Raw genomic sequence first — 20,318 nt, forward strand, 5'->3', positions numbered from 1 at the left:
TAGCCTCTCCCTCAACGTCAACAAAACGAAGGAGCTGATCGTGGACTTCAGGACACAGCAGAGGGAGCACGCCACTATCTACATCAATGGGACTGCAGTGGAGAAGTTGAAATCTCCAAGTTCCTCGGCGTACACATCACTGACAATCTGAAATGGTCCACCCACACAGACAGTGTGGTGAAGAAGGCGCAACAGCGTCTCTTCAACCTCAGGAGGCTGAAGAAATTTGGCTTGGCCCCTAAGACCCTCACAAACTTTTACAGATGCACAATTGAGAGCATCCTGTGGGGCTGTATCAACACCTGGTACAGCAACTGAACTGCTGGTAACCACAGGCCCCCCAGAGGGTGGTGCGGTCTGCTCAACGCATCACCAGGGGCACACTGCCTGCCCTCCAGGCAGCACCCGATGTCACAGGAAAGCCAAAAAGATCATCAAGGACATCAACCACCTGAGCCACGGCCTGTTCACCCAGCTATCATCCAGAAGTTGAGGTCAGTACAGGTGCATCCAAGCTGGGACCGAGAGACTGAAAAATAGCTTCTATCTAAAGGCCATCAGACTGTTAAATAGCCATCACTAGCCGGCTACCACCTGGTTGCTCAACACTGCACCTCAGAGCCTGCTGCATTATATACATAGACATGGAATTACTGGTCACTTTAATAATGTTTACATACTGATTTACTAATTTCATATTTATATACTGTATTCTATTCTACTGTATTTTAGTAAATGCCACTCCGACATTGCTCGTCGTAATATAAACAGCACTCGTCAAACTTTGGACACACCTTCTCATTCAAGGGTTTTTCTTTATTTTTACTATTTTCTACATGATAGAATAATAGTGAAGACATCAAAACTGTGAAATAAGACATATGGAATCATGTAATAACCAAAAAGTGTTAAACAAATCAAAATATATTTTAGATTTGAGATGCTTTGCATTGATGACAGCTTTGCACACTCTTGCCATTCTGTCAACCAGCTCCATGAGATGGTCACCTGGAATGCATTTCAATTAACAGGTGTGCCTTGTTAAAAGTTCATTTCTTTCCTTCTTAATGCGTTTGAGACAATCAGTTGTGTTGTGACAAGGTAGGGGTGGTATACAGAAGATAGACCTATTTGGTAAAAGACCAAGTCCATATTATGGCAAGAACAGCTCAAATAAGCAAGGAGAAATGACAGTTCATCATTACATTAAGACATGAAGGTCAGTCAAAGTGGAAAATGTCAATAACTTTTAAAGTTTCTTCAAGGTCAGTCGCAAAAACCATCAAGTGCTATGATAAAACTGGCTCTCATGAGGACCGCCACAGGAAAGGAAGACCCAGAGTTACCTCTGCTGCAGAGGATAAATTCATTAGAGTTAACAGCACCTCAGATTGCAGACAAAAAAATGTGGGAATCTGGCCTTTGTGATTGAATTGCTGCAAAGAAACCATTGCTTAGGACACCAATAATAAGGAAAGACTTGCTTGGGCCAAGAAACACAAGCAATGGACATTAGACCGGTGGAACCTGTCCTTTGGTCTGATGAGTCCAAATGTGAGATTTTTGGTTCCAATCTTTTCTTTGTGAGAAGCAGAGTAGGGGAACGGATGATCTCCGCATGTGTGGTTTCCACCGTGAAGCATGGAGGAGGAGGTGTGATGGTGTGGGGGTGCTTTGCTGGTCACACTGTCTGTGATTTATTTAGAATTCAAGGCCCACTTAACCATCATGGCTACCACGCCATTCTGCAGCGGTCAGCCATCCCATCTGGTTGCGCTTAGTGGGACTATCATTTGTTTTTCAACAGGACAATGACCCAACACACCTCTAGGCTGTGTAAGGGCTATTTGACCAAGGAGAGTGATGGAGTGCTGCATCAAATGACCTGGCATCCATAATCACCCAACCTTAACCCAATTGGGATGGTTTGGGATGAGTTGGACCGCAGAGTGAAGGAAAAGCAGTCAACAAGTGCTCAGCATATGTGGGAACTCTTTCAAGATCGTTGGAAAAGCATTCCAGGTGAAGCTGGTTGAGAGAATGCTAAGAGTGTGCAAAGCTGTCATCAAACCTTTGACTGGTACTGTATATATTTCTTAATTCCATTCTTTTACTTTTAGATTTGTGTGTATTGTGGTGAATTGTTAGATACTACTGCATTATTGGAGCTAGGAACACATTTCGCTACACCCGCAATAACATCTGCTAAATATGGGTATGTGACCAATAACATTTGATTTGATGTTGCACAATCAAGGTGTGGAAAGCTGAGACTTGCCCAGAAAGACATAGCTGTAATCATTTCTCCTGTTTTTCATAAAGTGTGGATGTCAACATCTATTTCATTTGATATTTTACGAATTCCAATTTGTATAATAAGTTTAGAACTTGCTATTTGAATGATATGTTACGAATTACAATCTGTTGTTGCTAACGTTGGCTAGGTGGCTAACGCTAGCTAGGTTAGAGTTTAGGGTTAGGTCAAGGGGTTAAGTTTAGGGCTATGGTTAGCAGGTAAGAGGTTAATTAATGTTAGAGTTAGCTAACATGCTAAGTCGTTAAAAAGTAGTAGCAAAGTTGCTAATTATCTAAAATGCTAAAGTTGTTTGTGATGTGATTCGAACGTGCAACCATTAGGTTGCTAGAAAATAGCGTTATACGCCTACATATCCTGACCACCCTCCACCCTATCGTGTCTGTCTTAAGTAACCCTCTGTCTTTAGTAACCACACCAAACGTAACATATCATACTAACTGGAGGGCTACAAATGTACATTTACTATGTTACATCTATTCTGAGCGACCAGGCTGTGTGAGCAATCTCTTTGGGATCAGACAGAGCAAAGACACCAAAGCATTAGAGCCACTTTAAAAAGGCATTTATTGATGAAATACACACTTACGTTTTTGACAAAAAACATCCTTAATATTGTGTGTAAGAAATTCCAGCCCAGTTCTCTACCAAAAACTCCTTTAATGTGGCAATGGAAATAAATAATCATAATACAAAAATGAGAACAAGGAAAAGGACACCTGAATAAGTGCCTGTGTTTAACCCAGAAAAAAACAAGAGCAACAAGACCAAAATAAAATCCAGCCATTTCATACCCGGGTGCATTAGTGTGATCTGAGATTCCTGGTCACTTTCAAGACCAGGAAGGCATTTTTGTGACCTGAGGAATTGACTGGAAAGCCCAAAAAAATACGTTAAATTGAATTTTTACGCTGAAACCTGGAACCATCTGAGAAAAGGATATTGCACATTTTCCTTGCAAATACAATTAACCACATTGTCAGTTTTACATTTGTTTTAATTTTGCCAGACCTTGACCCAAAGAGGAACACCGCTTGTGCTGGTGGTACACAGAGGTCATTGAACAGACGCGATCACTTATAATACAAAAGAGGGAGCACAGTTATAAATTAATCATTTAGGCCATAAAATCGTATGTATGTTTCAAACAAAACAAAAATAAAAATAATGAACACAGGGAAGGATATCAAATCTCTGTATGTTTTTCAAAAACAAAAAGCTACTGCTGGAGTCATAACTTTACAGTATAAATAAATAATAATAATACAAAATTCGGACAGATTATATCGATGACCAGTGCCACTGTGAAGGTTGGTTACTGTGGACTTATTTCCCTTTGTTTTGAAGGAAAATATGACTGTAACATTTATCAGGCTAATTAACTCACTATGACATCCAGACCACATCTCTTTCCTCATTCCCAGAGTCAGGTCCAAGTTGCAGATGATAGTTTAACACCTTTAAAATAGACAATAGAAATATCATGTTGAAATGAAAGCCAATTCCAGACAGATGCCCCTCAATCGGGACCACCTGTGGGATTGTGATTCACTGCATGGCACCGTCAAGAGCCAAGCTGCCTTTCTGAGTGGGTGCAGTGGTGCAGTGCTGCCCTGGACAGACAATCCGTATTTTTGGAATGTGTTTCATCCAGACTAGCCGCCTGAGTGACCCCGGTCAGACGTAGGGGTCGCCTGGGTGATTACAGAGCTTTACAGGAGAGCTCAGGGGGCCAGAATGAAAAAGAGCCATCACACTCTCAGAGTGGAGACTGTTATTACAGGAACATAAACACTGGGCCATTTTGAGACCACCTGGAATACTTTGGTGTCTATCCAGGGTATCCATTCAAAAATGACTGCCGCTGTTTCACAAAACTATTATTAAGACTTAATTGCTCTTAAAAAAAACTCGGTTAAAAGCCTCCACAGGTACCATGGCTTATTCTGGTCTTCATAAGTAGCATTATGACATCTAAATTAGCTGGTAGTCAAGTTCAGGCATTCAGACTATCAATTACGTACAGCTCGCCCCAACCGTGGTGTGGATAATTCGGAGATAACGAGAGGATAAGAGTCTAGAAAATGAGAAAAGAGAAGTTTATGAGTTGAGGCCTTGACATGTCATGGTCTCCACACTGGCAACGGTTCAGTCTGGATACGAACCACGGTCTGCAGTGAGCAGAATAGGGAAGCATGCAAGCCTCTTAGCCTAGCGGTCAAGTGTAGCGACACTGATGTCTCAACGTAGGGCTGATAAAAGTGTGACGACCGATCCAATCCAGTGCTCTGGAGGTGGAACCTGCCCCCACGTTACTCCACACACCTCCCAGGCATACTATCATTGACTTCTGGGGTATGATTTAACTTTGGAAACATTCTAACAACAATACCTGTGCCGGCACTATGCACCTGGCGAATGTCTAACTGCTAGAAGTCGTGAAAGGGTAGTGATAAAGAAGAGCTTTCTGTTCCAATTCCACAGAGCAGAAAGGACAACTACAGCTACAACAGGGATCCCCAAGCATTTCACTGAGGTTACTGTGAGTTGCATGAAAATAACTCCAAATAAATACTCTTTCTCTCTGAAGAAGAATCATTCGGGTATATAGTTACACCAGCTTCTCCGCTTTTTGTGTGTTTTCAATAACAGCAACTTCTTCACGGTCCAAAACTTTATTTACCGTTCTCTCTGTTCCGTTTTTTCCAGAGCAAGCCCGGACCGCGGGGAAAAGCAAACAAAGAAATCAACAAGAAAAAAACAGCACCTTTTTCATCTGCACTGAGCGAAAGTGAGACAGTTACGACAAGACAACACACCCCTGGTTAGCGAGTGACTGAACTACTACAGGCCGCGGAATCCACAGCACTCATTTTAACTCTCTGAAGCTGATTTGCACCAGATTGAGTTCGAGTTAGAGAAAAGATGTTAGCACCGTACTCAGCTCCAAGAAGAGAGAAAAGAAGAGAAGACACCAGCCTTCACAGTGGCAAAGCCCACAAAACAAAGCCCCTCCCCCCATTATGTCCCAGAGATCACATCACAGGGTTACTGAACAGCACTCGCATACATACAAAACAAGTAGAGAAAAGAACATCTGAATCATATAAAAAACAAAAAAACATGTAACGTGCCTTTGTTCCAATTACACCAGTTCTTAAGAAGACATAGGTACTGCTGGGAAAGAGTTACCTCGTTGTTTTCTCTGATAGCATTCTTGCGATAAGTAATGAGTACATGGCTATGATGCTGTTCAAACAAAGCTGATGTAAATATATGGGGCCTGTAACACAAAATGAATATGCCATTCACGCAGGAGACAAGCGGTCAATATTGACAAATATGCTTGCACATCTTTCAGCTCTTGGATGGGTAAGCTAAGGTCAAAGGCAGAAGGTACTGATAAAAACAACATGAAATGAGCCGGACAGACTTTACACATATTGTGTTGCCATATGCATACAAACAAAAAAAAATCACTGTAAGACATCTCAACAAATATGGTCGAAGTATGGAAATGATTTTTAAAAAGTATTTATATCAATAGCATTTATGCATTTACTGATGGGATGACCGTTAACCAAATAAAAATGAGTTTTGGTTAAGCTGGTTTGGTAGAGACATGTATGAAAGTATTTTTTAAATATAATATGCACCTATAAGACCTTATTTGGACCGTGTGTGAACAAGATCGACAACTTTCCTTGCATAAATACAAGGAGGGGAATCAACAATTATTGACAGTAATATTGACAGCGCAGTGAGGTAATGCTATGTGAGGTCTGAAATGTTACTTTATGGTCCAGTTCAAGGAAAGGATATTTCAGTTGCACTGAAGAAAAAGGTGGCCATGACTATGAATTAAGACTGTTCTGTCCTTCCATGCCTTGGTTCCTGTAATACACAGTTGAGCCATTAATCTCTGAAGTACTTTCTCCCCAAACTCTCATTAGACACGCTCAAATAAGCACCAAAATTAGAGCCACCTCAAAAAGGTACAAAAGTAATCGATTTTGACACTATCATATCAAAAAATGCATTTATTTCATATGCTCAAAGTAGTATTCATCTTTCACATCTGAGTGTGCTTATTTCACCTAATGAAAAAACTTCAAGCTCTTGTCAATTTAATAACATCTCAAATTGAACTGTTTCATATTTGACTCTCAGTTCCAAACAGCTTTTTATCTCAGGTCCCATACTGCTGTGAAATAGATGAAATCTCATTGACTTTCATATAGCTGACCACACGGAAATACAAGAACAAGTCAAGGGGGTTTTCAAGACTTTGGCACTAAAGGTAGCGATGACATAGGGATAGAAGAAGTGGTGGGATGCTGCACTGTACCTAAAGGTAAAACAGAGGAATACATTCTACTAAGGACTGGGATGCTAATGCTATCAGCTCCTGGGTGCTCAGCCATCTCATATGCATGTGGCTGCATGTGTGGCTCATCTCTCGAAACAATATGCACGGCTAGGGAGCTGTGAAGAGTGGTCGAATAAACACGAGGACGGATTTATTGTGGTATGAATACCTAAAGAGAATAAATCAATACAAGCGCCTCCTGTCGATAGCAAGAGTAACAGTAGCTGCATAATATTATCTTGCAGGCTTTTTGAACACAGATGTTTCGAACAATACTCCCCAAGTTCTTGCTTGATTATATTGTTTGACGAAACCAGGTTGATTTAATGGTAAATCGTATTTGATGGCAATGCAACTGAGATGTAGTAATCACTGGAATAGTTTAGAAGCGGGCTGCTTTCATAGACTGTCTCAAATTCCTATCTTGTGCATGTAGCAATGCGAAGTCATTTCAGAGTATTTTCTTTTTTACACGGCAGAAGATTTGATATATTTGTTTTGTTTCTCTCTCAGACAACTAAAAGATGCCTTTTTATATACTGATAAGGAGTCTGCTCTACATTAAAAACCCAATAGTACATATACAAGTAGCCCAACAATATACAGTGCATTTGGAAAGAATTCAGACCCCTTGACTTTTCCACATTTTGTTATGTGGAAAATTTTATTCTAAAATGGATTAAATCATTTTCCCCCCCTCATCGATCTACACATAATACAACGCTGTGTACTACTCCATTCACAGAACAGAGAAAACATGCTATAACCAGAGTAGGAGGAGGAGTGGGAGGCCCCGGTGCACAACTGAGCAAGAGGACAAGTACATTAGAGTGTCTATTTTGAGAAACAGACGCCTCACAAGTCCTCAACTGGCAACTTCATTAAATAGTACCCGCAAAACACCAGTCTCAACGTCAACAGTGAAGAGGCAACTCCGGGATGCTGGCCTTTAGGCAGAGATGCAAAGAAAAAGCCATATCTGTCCAGTGTCTGTGTTCTTTAGTCCATCTTAATATTTTATTTTTATTGGCCAGTCTGAGAAATGGCATTTTCTTTGCAACTCTGCTTAGAAGGCCAGCATCCCGGAGTCACCTCTTCACTGTTGACGTAGAGACTGGTGTTTTGCGGGTACTATTTAATGAAGCTGCCAGTTGAGGACTTGTGAGTCGTCTATTTCTCAAACTAGACACTCTAATGTACTTGTCCTCTTGCTCAGTTGTGCACAGGGGCCTCCCACTCCTCCTTCTATTCTGGTTAGAGCCAGATTGCACTCTTCTGTGAAGAGAGTAGTACACAGCAATGTACAAGATCTTCAGTTTCTTGGCAATTTCTCGCATGGAATAGCCTTCATTTCTCAGAACTAGAATAGACTGACGAGTTTCAGAAGAAAGTTCTTTGTTTCTGGCCATTTTGAGCCTGTAATCGAACCCACAAATGCTGATGCTCCAGATACTCAACTATCCTAAAGAAGGACAGTTTTATTGCTTCTTTAATCAGAATGACAGTTTTCAGCTGTGCTAACATAATTGCAAAAGGGTTTTCAAATGATCAATTAGCCTTTTAAAATGATAAACTTGGATTAGCTAACACAACGTGCCATTGGAACACAGGAGTGATGGTTGCTGATAATGGGCTGATGGTTGCTGTTTCTGGCTACAATAGTCATTTACAACATTAACAATGTGTACACTGTATTTCTGATCAAGTTTATGTTATTTTAAATGGGCAAAAAAAATAGAAATGTCCTTGTTTTTGAAAGAAAAGCTAAGTAACCCCAAACCTTTGAATGTTAGTGTAAGTATTCACACCCTTTACTCAGTACTCTGTTGAAGCACCTTTGCAAGTGATTACAGCCTTGCGTTTTCTTGGTATGATGCTACAAGCTTGAAACACCTGTATTTGGGGAGTTTCTCCCATTCTTCTCTGCAGATCCTCCCAAGCTCTGCCAGGTTGGATGTGGAGTGTTGCTGCACAGCTATTTTCAGTTCTCTCCAGAGATGTTTGATCGGGTTCAAGTCCAGGCTCTGGCTGGGCCACTAAAGGACATTCAGAGATTTGTCTCGAAGCCACTCCTGCGTTGTCTTAGGGTCGTTGTCCTGTTAGAAGGTGAACCTTCGCCCCAGTCTGAGGTCCTGAGCGTTCAAGAGCAGGTTTTCATCAAGGATCTCTCTGTACTTTACTCCGTTCATCTTTCCCTCGATCCTGACTAGTCTCCCAGTCCCTGCCGCTGAAAAACATCCCCACAGCATTATGATGCCACCACCATGCTTCACTGTAGGGATGGTATCAGATTTTCTCCAGCTGCGATGCTAGGCATTCAGACCAAAGACTTCAATCTGACATGTCCCTTTTACTGAGGAGTGGCTTCCGTCTGGCCACACTACCATAAAGGTCTGATTGGTGGAGTGCTTTAGAGATGGTTGTCCTTCTTTTAGGTTCTCCCATCTCCACAGAGGAACTCTGGAGCTCTGTCAGAGTGACCATCGGGTTCTTGGTCACCTCCCTGACCAAGGCCCTCCTCCCCCGATTTCTCAGCTTGGCCGGGCGGCCAGCTCTAGGAAGAGTATTGGTGGTTCAAAACTTCTTCCATTTAAGAATGATGGAGGCCACTGTGTTCTTGGGGACCTTCAATGCTGCAGAATTTGGTACCCTTCCCCAGATCTGTGCCTGACACAATCCTGTCTCAATTTCGAGACTCATAGCAAGTCTGAATACTTATGCACATAAGGTATTTGTTTTTTATTTATAATACATTTGCAAAAATATCTAAAAACCTGTTTGGGGTATTGTGTGTAGATTTATGTGGACTTTTATTTATTTAATCCATTTTAGAATAAGGCTGTAACATAACAAAATGTGGAAAAAAGTCAAAGCGTCTGAATACTTTCCGAATGCACTGTACTGAAGCACTTCTGTGAACCTTTCCTAACAATCTTAAGTATCTTTCTTACTCCTTTCAATCTCTCTCATAATGACATTTTATGTACAATATTGGTATATAGAACATAAATTAGTACCCACATTTTTTCCCCCCTATTCACAATCAACCTTCAGCAAACCCGAAGCAAATTTAAAGTAAAATAAAAAAATAAATCAGAGGACAATACAACAACGCAATAAACAGCTTTGAAACAATGTCTTATCATATAAATGTATATACTTTCTTTGCTCCCAAGACTCGTTTGAGTGTAACCTGAAAAATAAAATGAACCGTTAAAAATCCTCGTCTTCGCCTTTTTATCAGTCAATGAGGGTCGGAGGAGTGAAGTCTGTCGAAAAAACTAAAAAGATGGGCACACGATTCCCCGACATCTTGTTCATGTGTAAACAGAGCACCAGTAGTGTCTTGGTTCCATGTCTCATCTGTACAAAAGTATAAATATATGCTTTTTCTCAAATCTTTCACATATCTAGGATGTATAGCGGACAAAAAAGGTTGTTTTTGATCTAAGCCCGCCAGTGGTGCAGTATCTGTGCTGGGGTTTGTTGTTTGCTGGCTTGTGTGGACTTCTGATCTGGTGTGTTTGCTTGGTGTTGGGATTGATCGTCTCTGCATAAATAGTACGTTGCACAGTTCTGGGTCACTGGGCCAAAACAACCGTTCTGTCCGACTACAGCAAATCCATTTTGGGTCTGTAATGCAGCAGGAGGGGGGATTTCTGGAATGCAAACAAAACAAATGACAAATAAAGACTGACTGAAAACAATACAGCTGGAAAAATGTCCTTCTAAACACAGACAGAGATGGATAGGCCACTACTTTGATTATATCCTTATCATAGCCTCTAGTATGAAACATTTAAAATGTTTAAAATGACAAGCTCTGATCGTAACGTTCCATTCCTTTAATCTCTGGGTTTTATGTCACCATAGCACATCATGAGCGAAAAGGTCTCTAAATAGTTCTGGAGAGCAAGCTGTTCTCTCCACCGAGACTTGTGTGTGCACAGCTTATCAGCATGCAACTCTGTGGATGATCTGTGCGGAAAACAGAGATTCAACACAACCTGAAAAGAAATATTTTAGTAGACTTATTCTTCCCCATTCTCTTTTATAAGTATTACCTTAAATCTCCATCTTGTCACGACAACAAATTTCAAAGTGTGGTCCTTTCCCAAGATTTCCTCATTGCATAAAATGTCCAGCTGTGAATGGGAGATATAAGAATGCTGCATTTATTAACATGTCACTGGAAGGGAAATCCGCTGCACTGCATATAGAGAATAAATAGCTTTAACCTTAGGGGTGTGTAATGCATGTGCCGTAACACCCACACGGTCAGAAACATGCACCGGTTTGCTAATATTTTATATATTGTCCTTCTGATTCAGACTTGAGGTCTCTCCGTGCCGTCAAAATATCTACATTTCTTTGAGAGGAAACAAAGACGGAAAAGTATATTTGACGGTGGGCCCTTAGCACCTTGCGCATGGGGGGGCTTTTGGAAAAGCACAAAACCGTATTTGTAGCCAATAGAATCAAAGACTTCCTCGCCAATCCACTCCTCCTCCGTGGATTAAACATTGATATTCTGTGAGGCGGCTGCCCGCATCTGCATTCGGCCAATCAATACTCTCCCCAACACAGACACTGAGGGGCTGAGGGGGAAAGGGGAGAGAGGAGGAGAGGAAGCCAGTGTGAAGCAGCACTGCCACAGCAGCACCTGCTGGTAGCTGGCTCTTGCTTCTAACTGAGAAACATTGCTTTTGCCTTGATGTTATTTTACCTTGGTAACAGAGTAAAACCGTCTTGCCACAGCAAGAGTTACAGCAATAATAGACAACATGTATTAGAGTATTTATTCAATTATTGATATTGACATTAATGACATAAAAAATGGACACAATATCCAAAGATGTAGTTCTCCCTCTCCCCATGCGTACATGTGTTTGGGGGCTGAGGGACATGGCAACAAGTTTGAAAACAAATAAAAAATGATGAAACACATGGTGTGGGTGATGCAACGCATTTAGCTCATGTGGTCTGCTGAAATATCAAGATGGATGCCCCAATTATCCTATAGATATAAATATAACCCATTGGAAAGCGACGCGCTGTGCTTTGACACAGCAGGGACTGTTGACGTACACCTGTATGTTTAGTGTTGAAAATAGATTTTGAATGAAGAAAGGCTCTTGATATTCAACAGACAACAGAGTAGCTGACAGCTGTATTGCGTCACGGACGTTGGTGATGGAAACGTACGCTTTGAAGACATCACACACACACACACACACATCTTCAAGACAGACAGATACGAGCGAGATAAAAGGCAAATTGAACACCGGCCTAAAAGTTGTCACATCTCCCGCATACAGTTGTGACAGGCGACTCACAATGACATGACAGAAAGCAAATTATATTACAAGGGCATATTTTCCCCAGAACATACGGTGGATGGCAAAAGCTTTGTGAAGAATAATGACAGTGGAGAAAGAGGCTTGGATAGTGTATGTGATGAGGCAAACAAATGCACTGCCTCTAGAGAACCAAGAATGCCTTGTTAAAATGGATCATCTTTCAGTTTAAAGTGCATGGGAAGGGCTTAAAGAGACAGCTAGTCAAAACCACATCTTGGGGCCTCCTTAAAAAGAGGTCCTTCATCACTGGACAAGCTCAAATTCGCCTAACTGCAGGAAAATCCCCCCCTTGCCTTAAAGTGGGTTAGCCATACCTCATTGAACGATGTCAGGTTAAGCTTTTTGGCGATGAACTTCTTGAGGTGAAGGACCGTGGCTTGCGCCGAGCAGCGGATCCACTTGCGCTTCAGGCCACGGAGCTTGCTGCTGTTGCACTCCAAACAGATGCTGACCTGCAGGAGGGAAGACAAATGAACACGCATTTAAAAAATGACTGAGGTGGCACTTGAATTTTCCTTCCAGGCTTCTCAGTACTGTCAAGAAGGCAGACCAGATGAACTATCCTAAACTATCATGTGCTGCAAAATACTGTACATGAAAGTGATATCAACCACTTCATTGAAAATACCATTCCACATGAGACTTGCTGTCTTCCATGGTGACTGTGTGCCATGGCATTGTCTCAAGAAGCCAGGAGATGGAGAGTGGCACACTTTGGAGCATGGCAAACGAAGACCGTACCGCAGGTGGCTTGGCAAGTCTGTGCCTGAAGGAGTCACGTTGCATTACCAGCATCAGGCCTCTCCCTCTGACTGGCACACAGACAGACAAAGTGCCCTGGTAAAGTGGCTTATACTGCCATTTTCAGGTGACTTCTGGAGACCCAGGGAGGGATTAATAGAAACAGATGGTATTAGCAACCCCTATCTTTTTCCCGAAAACATCAACAGAGCCAGTAAAAATAAGAGCCTCCAGAGTTGTGCTCAATTGTGGAAAATCATCTGCGAATAAATACTCAATGGCAATGGAACCTATCGAAAGCAAAGACTGCTGTAAAGTGTAAAGACCGCTGTAAAGTGTAAAGACTGCTGTAAAGTGTAAAGACCGCTGTAAAGTGTAAAGACTGCTGTAAAATGTAAATGGATGGTTTTCAATGGAACGAGCAATGAGAGAGACATTATGATGCAAATAAAAGCTTTCCATTGAGAGAGTGAGGCACTGAGAGTTAATGGTGGTTCGGCAGCAGTCTTCGGGGCCGGTACATTAGTGGAATCATTAGGGAACTGCCGAGCTGGTATGACTCGGAGCAAATTCACAGATATGACTAATGCAATAGCGTAAGGCATTGAGTAAATGAAGGTCTTTCCAGCACCACCCCTTTTCACTCTTTTTGAGCTTTGTAGCGAATAGCAGGTATCGATTACTTAAGAACAAAAGATGGCTTGATAGATTCAATGGCTTAGGGAGATTATTAAATATGTTACATTTATATTCCAGTGAAACAGTTACAGTTGAAGTCAGAAGTTTACATACACCTTAGCCAAATACATTTAAATTCAGTTTCACAATTCCTGGCATTTAATCCTAGTAAATATTCCCTGTTTTAGTTCAGTTAGGATCACCTCTTTATTTTAATAATGTGAAACGTCAGAATAATAGTAGAGAGAATAATTTATTTCAGCTTTTATTTCGTTCATCACATTCTCTGTGGGTCAGAAGTTTACATACACTCAATTAGTATATGGTAGCATTGCCTTTAAATTGTTAAATTTGGGTCAAACGTTTGGGGTAGCGTTCCACAAGCTTCCCATAATAAGTGGGGTGAATTCTGACTCATTCCTCCTGACAGAGCTGGTGTAACTGAGTCAGCTTTTTCTGTTCTGCCTACAAATGTTCTATGGCAGGGGTGTCAAACTCATTCCACGGAGGGCCTAGTGTCTGCAGGTTTTTGGTTTTTCCTTTCAATAAAGCCCTAGACAACCAGGTGTGGGGAGTTCCTAACTAATTAGTGATGTTAATTCATCAATCAAGTACAAGGGAGGAGCGAAAACCCGCAGACACTCGGCCCCCCGTGGAATGAGTTTGACACCTGTGTTCTATGGGATTGAGGTCATGGATTTGTGATGGCCACTCCAATACCTTGACTTTGTTGTCCTTGAGCCATTTTGCCACAACTTTTGAAGTATGCTTGGGGTCATTGTCCATTTGGAAGACCAATTGCGACCAAGCTTTAACTTCCTGATTGATGTCTTGAGAATTTGTTTCAATATATCCACATAATTTTCCTCCCTCATGATGCCATCTATTTTGTGAAGTGCAACAGGCCCTCCTGCAGAAAAGCACCCCCACAACATGATGCTGCCACACCTGTGCTTCACAGTTGGGATGGTGTTCTTTGGCTTGCAAACCTCCCCCTTTTTCCTCCAAACATAACGATGGTCATTATGGCCAAACAGTTCTATTTTTGTTTCATCAGACCAGAGGACATTGCTCCAAAAAGTACAATCTTTGTCCACATGTACAGTCTGGCTTTTTTTTAATGGCGGTTTTGGAGCAGTGGCTTCTTCCTTGATGAGCGGCCTTTCAGGTTGTCGATATAGGACTCGTTTTACTGTGGATATAGATACCTTTGTACCTGTTTCCTCCAGCATCTTCACAAGGCCCTTTGCTGTTATTCTGCGATTGATTTGCACTTTTCGCATCAAAGTACGTTCATCTCTAGGAGACATAACGTGTCTCCTTTGTACAGATGAACGTGGTACCTTCAGGTGTTTGGAAATTGCTCCCAAGGATGAACCAGACTTGTGAGGGTCGACAATTTTTTATCTGAGGTCTTGGCTGATTTCTTTTGATTTTCCCATGATGTCTGTAAACAATTGTTGGAAAAATTACTTGTGGTATGCACAAAGTAGATGTCCTAACCGACTTGCCAAAACTATAGTTTGTTAACAAGAAATTTGTGGAGGTTTAATGATTCCAACCTAAGTGTATGTAAACTTCCGACTTCAACCGTGCTTCTACACCTGCATTGCTTGCTGTTTGGGGTTTTAGGCTGGATTTCTGTACAGCACTTCGAGATATTAGCTGATGTACGAAGGGCTATATAAAATAAACTTGACCTGATTTGAAATGTATGTCCATATTTAGCATCCCAAAATCACCATACAAGAACATGGAGTTATATATTCTGATGTCATGTCTTTCTAAAAATCATTTTATCACATTATCAAGCAGTGTCCTTGTATCTTTTTTAATTGGTAGCTCATTTCACTTGAAAATAACTAACACCAAATACACTCACTCCATTGTCTGTAAATCCTGGATGTGAAAATTCAAACCTTTGTGCCTCTGCCAACATGAGCAGACGTTCATTACTCTGCTAAATTTTGCTTTCATGGTTCTTCGTCCTTTGAATTTCAGTGTTGTGTTGCTCTCATTAGCCTGCATTGGCTTCCCTCACCACCCCAAGGTCAACCTTTAGATGGTCACCCAGCAGAAATGGCGGAAGAAGTCCAAAAACCAGCCATGCATAGCCCTCTCCTGCTGTTATATACTATTACCAACTAGGGTTGAGTGGCTGTTCAAAAGTCACACTTATAAGTAGTGTTGGGGGTAACGTGTTACAGTAATATATTACTTTTATGAATAATATAACAACTTACTTGTGTTCAAATATTGTAACATTATTACAGTTGCTTTTTCAAGTAACGTTACTTTCAGAATCAAGTCTCTACTGGCATGTTATACCCTCGGTTTCTTTACCTCTACTTAAAGTTGAAGTCGGAAGTTTACATACACCTTAGCCAAATACATTTAAACTCAGTTTCACAATTCCTGACATTTAATCCTAGTAAAAATTCCCTGTATTAGGTCAATTAGGATCACCACTTTATTTTAAGAATGAGAAATATCAGAATAATAGTAAAGAGAATGATTTGTTTCAGCTTTTACTTCTTTCATCACATTCCCAGTGGGTCAGAAGTTTACATACACTCAATTGGTATTTGGTAGCAATTGCCTTTAAATTGTGTAACTTGGGTCAAACGCCTTCCACAAGCTTCCCACAAAATGTTGGGTGAATTTTGGCCCATTCCTCCTGACAGAGCTGGTGTTACTGGGTCAGATTTGTAGGCTTCCTTGCTCGCTTTTTCTGTTCTGCCCACAAAATTTATATAGGATTGAGGTCAGAACTGTGATGGCCACTCCAATACCTTGACTTTGTCATCCTTTTTGCCACAACTTTTGAAGTATGCTTGGGGTCATTGTCCATTTGGAAGACGCATTTGCGACCAAGCTTTAACTTCCTGACTGATGTCTTGAGATGATGCTTCAATATATCCACATAATTTCCCTCCCTCATGATGCCATCTATTTTGTGAAGTGCACCAGTCCCTCCTGCAGCAAAGCACCACCACAACATGATGCTGCCACCCCCGTGCTTCACGGTTAGGATGGTGTTCTTTGGCTTGCAAGCCTCACCCTTTTTCCTCCAAAGATAACGATGGTCATTATGGCCATTATTTTTGCTTCATCAGACCAGAGGACATTTCTCCAAAAAGTATGATCTTTGTCCCCATTTGCAGTTGCAAACCGTAGTCTGGCTTTCTTATGGAGGTTTTGGAGCAGTGGCTTCTTCCTTGCCGAGTGGCCTTTCAGGTTATGTCGATATAGGACTCATTTTACTGTGGATATAGATACTTTTGTACCTGTTTCCTCCAGCATCTTCACAAGGTACTTTGCTGTTGTTCTGGGATTGATTTGCATTTTTTGCACCAAAGTGCGTTCATCTCTAGGAGACAGAACGCTTCTCCTTCCTGAGCGGTATGACGGCTGCGTGGTCCCATGGTGTTCATACTTGCATACTATTGTTTGTACAGATGAACGTGGTACCTTCAGGCATTTGGAAATTGCTCCCAAGGATGAACCAGACTTGTGGAGGTCTACAATTTATTTTCTGAGGTCTAGGCTGATTTCTTTTGATTTTCCCATGATGTCAAGCAAAGAAGCACTGAATTTGAAGGTAGGCCTTGAAATACATCCACAGGTACAAATTATGTCAATTAGCCTATCGGAAGCTTCTAAAGCCATGACATAATTTTTGGGAATTTTCCAAGCTGTTTAAAGGCACAGTCAACTTATGTAAACTTCTGACCCACTGAAATTGTGAATTATAAGTGAAATAATCTGTCTGTAAACAATTGTTGGAAATATTACTTGTGTCATGCACAAAGTAGATGTCCTAACCGACTTGCCGAAACTATAGTTTGTCAACAAGAAATTTGTGGAGTGGTTGAAAAACGAGTTTTAATGACTCCAACTTAAGTGTATGTAAACTTCCGACTTTAACTGTATGTGCTCACCCTCCATTCACATTTATCACTGTCAATCGTAAATGACAGGCCTATTCTTCAAGTTTTACCAGTGAAACGTCCATGCAACATCATTCCTGCGACATCACTCAAGATCTAAATGCATATTCATGAAACTGATTGAGATCAAATGGTTGGCATGCAGTTAATAAACTGTAGCCTACTTGTGTTTTGTTTCAATCTATTTTGCCTTGTGTTGCGTACTGTTCAGTTATGGCTGCATGAGTGAATCATCGGACCATTCGCACAATCATCTTACAATCTCGTAAAAAAATGTGGTGTTTTTTTTATTTACAGTAACGTTATACTATTCGGTTAGATTATGTAGAACACTATCATTATATGATCTTGCAGACATTCAGCTTTGATCTAACTTTATTAAACGAGCACCATTCTCCAATCATGTTCTGAAACAATGGAGAAACGCTGGTAGCCTATTTTGAAATGGAATTGTTCCACAAAAATGCGTGAAAGAGGAGACATATATACACACTATAATAACCAAATATCCATAAATAACGTTTCCAAGTGTTCTATAGTAATGTTCATAAAAACAATAGAAATGGCTGATAAATGCAATTCAAAACAGCAAGAAAAATGTCTCTCATCACAACAAAACTCCATCTTCATAAATCTAACACAAAGGAATATTGTCCATAAACATTTTGGCATCTTTACGAAACGAAATATACATATTAAAGCCATTAAATACCGGCTATCAAGTCACAACAAGTAAATCAAAAAGTTTGCTTATCCGTACTGAATGGACAGCGTAAAGAAATAACTAATAACAAATAATATTTTATATATTACTATTCCAAGTAACGAATCCCAACACTGCCTATAAGACAATTTAGTTATCCGTCCTTGCCATCTTTTGTTTCTGTTCTTTTTTCGATTATCGATTCATCGCCTTCTGCATAACCCCCCTTCTCTGTGTCCTCTCTTTCTCTCCCCATTAACCTGATCTGTTTCTCATTCCTCTCTTCACCTGAAATTGTTAGGTTAGATATTACTGCATGGTCGGAACTAGAAGCACGAGCATTTCGCTCCACTCACATTAACATCTGCTAACCATGTGTATGTGACAAATAAAATGTGATTTGAATTGACCTCCTTCTATCCATCCTTTTCACTCACGCTCTTCATCTCCTCCACAATTTCATAGCAGCCATGTCATTTTAGCAGACTCTCACCCACGGTGACTTAAAGGGCTTCTCTCGACCCTCCAAATCTTTTATTTTATCTCTTTCTCACATCCTCCCCCCCACTGTCTCCTTTTCACCCGCTCCCTTTCTCCTGTGCCTCACATGACACTTGGCAGCAGTTCTCCCCTCGGTGTATTCTGTTCACAAAGCTTAGCAGCTCTATTAGCTATTCTATCCACACTCCACTGAATACCAAAAGAGCGGGACCTTTGACCTCTGGTGCAATCTCTCGGCCAAGTAGAGAGGACGTGGCGCTTGGCTGCGTGTCGACACCACAGGTTTAAAAAAAAAAAAAAAACATGTTGATCTTTTCTTTACGGAGACAATAGCTACATGTTAAACAGCAAATCACCTGAAGCTATATAGTGGTGACGCGTGTACGGCGGCTCTTTTCTGGAAATTACTGTTTGTGAATACGATGGCGAGGAGCAGAGACAATAAAACCTCTGCATTATTGATATCATCCACAGAGCTGAGAATGTACTGGAATACAAATGATCATCAAGACGAAATTCGTGTAAAAACCCTTCCGTATTTTAAATGAGCTGTATGTGCGGCATGCTGGGTTGTCTACTTGTGGATATACGACTCAAAACAACTATAGGCCTACCATGTAGTGAACTGGTCATTACAAAATAGTTAACCTAAATCAAATCAAATCCAAATCAAATTGTGTTGGTCACATACACGTGGTTAGCAGATGTTATTGCGAGTGTAGCGAAATGCTTGTGCTTCTAGTTCCGACCATGCAGTAACAATTCCACAACAACTACCTAATACACACAAATCTTAAGTAAAGGAATGGTCTAAGAATATATACATATAAATATATGGATGAGCAATGACAGAGGCAAAATGCAATAGATAGTATAAAATACATTCCCCTATAACCTAGGATAATGTTTATGAGATTCCACTTGAGCAGACAAAGCATAGGGCTAGTAATTTCATGGCACCCGGACAGAGGAAATGAAAGCTGAGCTCAGAGATGACTCCTTCCTGTCCTGCAGGAAATGAAGGCGGCGTGTGGTGGACGTCCACCTACCTGCTCGTCGCTGCGGTGATAATCGTTCTCCTCCTCCGGTTTCTCCTCCCCCGTTTCCTTATTTGCCGTGTCCTCCGTTTTCACCTCACCTGTTGTCAACCAATGAGAGAAGTGACAGATAGTGGTCATAGAAAGCCTAATAAGACTTTATTTTAGTTGCCATCTACTGTATTCACAATTTCAATGTTTTAACACATTAAAGAATATTACTTCATATAGCCATGGCTCTATATAAAATTACCAGACAATTATGAGTGAATGACAAGAGTGGATCCCTCGGAGTGTGTTCAACCTTTAATCTAGTCGACTGGACATAATTGACTTTCATATCTGCTCTCTTTATTAGCTAAACACAAGCAATGCTCATCTGATGGCAAGAAACAGGGCATGCTTTTTTTCTAATGAACCAAATTACCTGTATCCATTCAACTGTAGAATTACATTTATTAGCAATTTATGTGGCCCAAAGCGTCAAGTAGTTTACGTGATTTGTTCACCGTCTGAGCACGGTCATCCAAATCAGGGGGTCTTTTAATGAAGGCAAACTGATCTTTTGCCTTTGTGATTGCAGGGCGCTAAAATCAGACCTCTTCTCTGGTTTAATTGGCCTTGGGAACCATTTGAGAAAAGATGGAGGAATAGGGACATTGAGA

The 20,318-nt window shown here is 40.9% G+C and overlaps 1 protein-coding gene across 3 annotated transcripts in view; it reads right to left on the bottom strand.

Annotated features, from left to right (window-relative positions):
- Positions 1–2,863: 2,863 nt before the first annotated feature.
- The window catches only part of LOC129827915 (polycomb group RING finger protein 3), a 55,491-nt gene continuing 38,036 nt past the window's right edge, over positions 2,864–20,318 (bottom strand). For all 3 annotated transcript variants that reach the window (XM_055889203.1, XM_055889204.1, XM_055889202.1), the window contains 4 exons: positions 19,666–19,754; positions 12,358–12,495; positions 10,748–10,828; positions 2,864–10,342 (listed from right to left, as the gene is read on the bottom strand). In XM_055889203.1, coding sequence (XP_055745178.1) covers positions 10,295–10,342; positions 10,748–10,828; positions 12,358–12,495; positions 19,666–19,754 — 356 coding nt within the window. In that variant the 3' untranslated portion in view covers positions 2,864–10,294. The remainder of the gene's footprint in view (positions 10,343–10,747; positions 10,829–12,357; positions 12,496–19,665; positions 19,755–20,318) is intronic.

This window comes from Salvelinus fontinalis, chromosome 29 (assembly GCF_029448725.1).
Source record: "Salvelinus fontinalis isolate EN_2023a chromosome 29, ASM2944872v1, whole genome shotgun sequence".
Taxonomy (NCBI): domain Eukaryota; kingdom Metazoa; phylum Chordata; class Actinopteri; order Salmoniformes; family Salmonidae; genus Salvelinus; species Salvelinus fontinalis.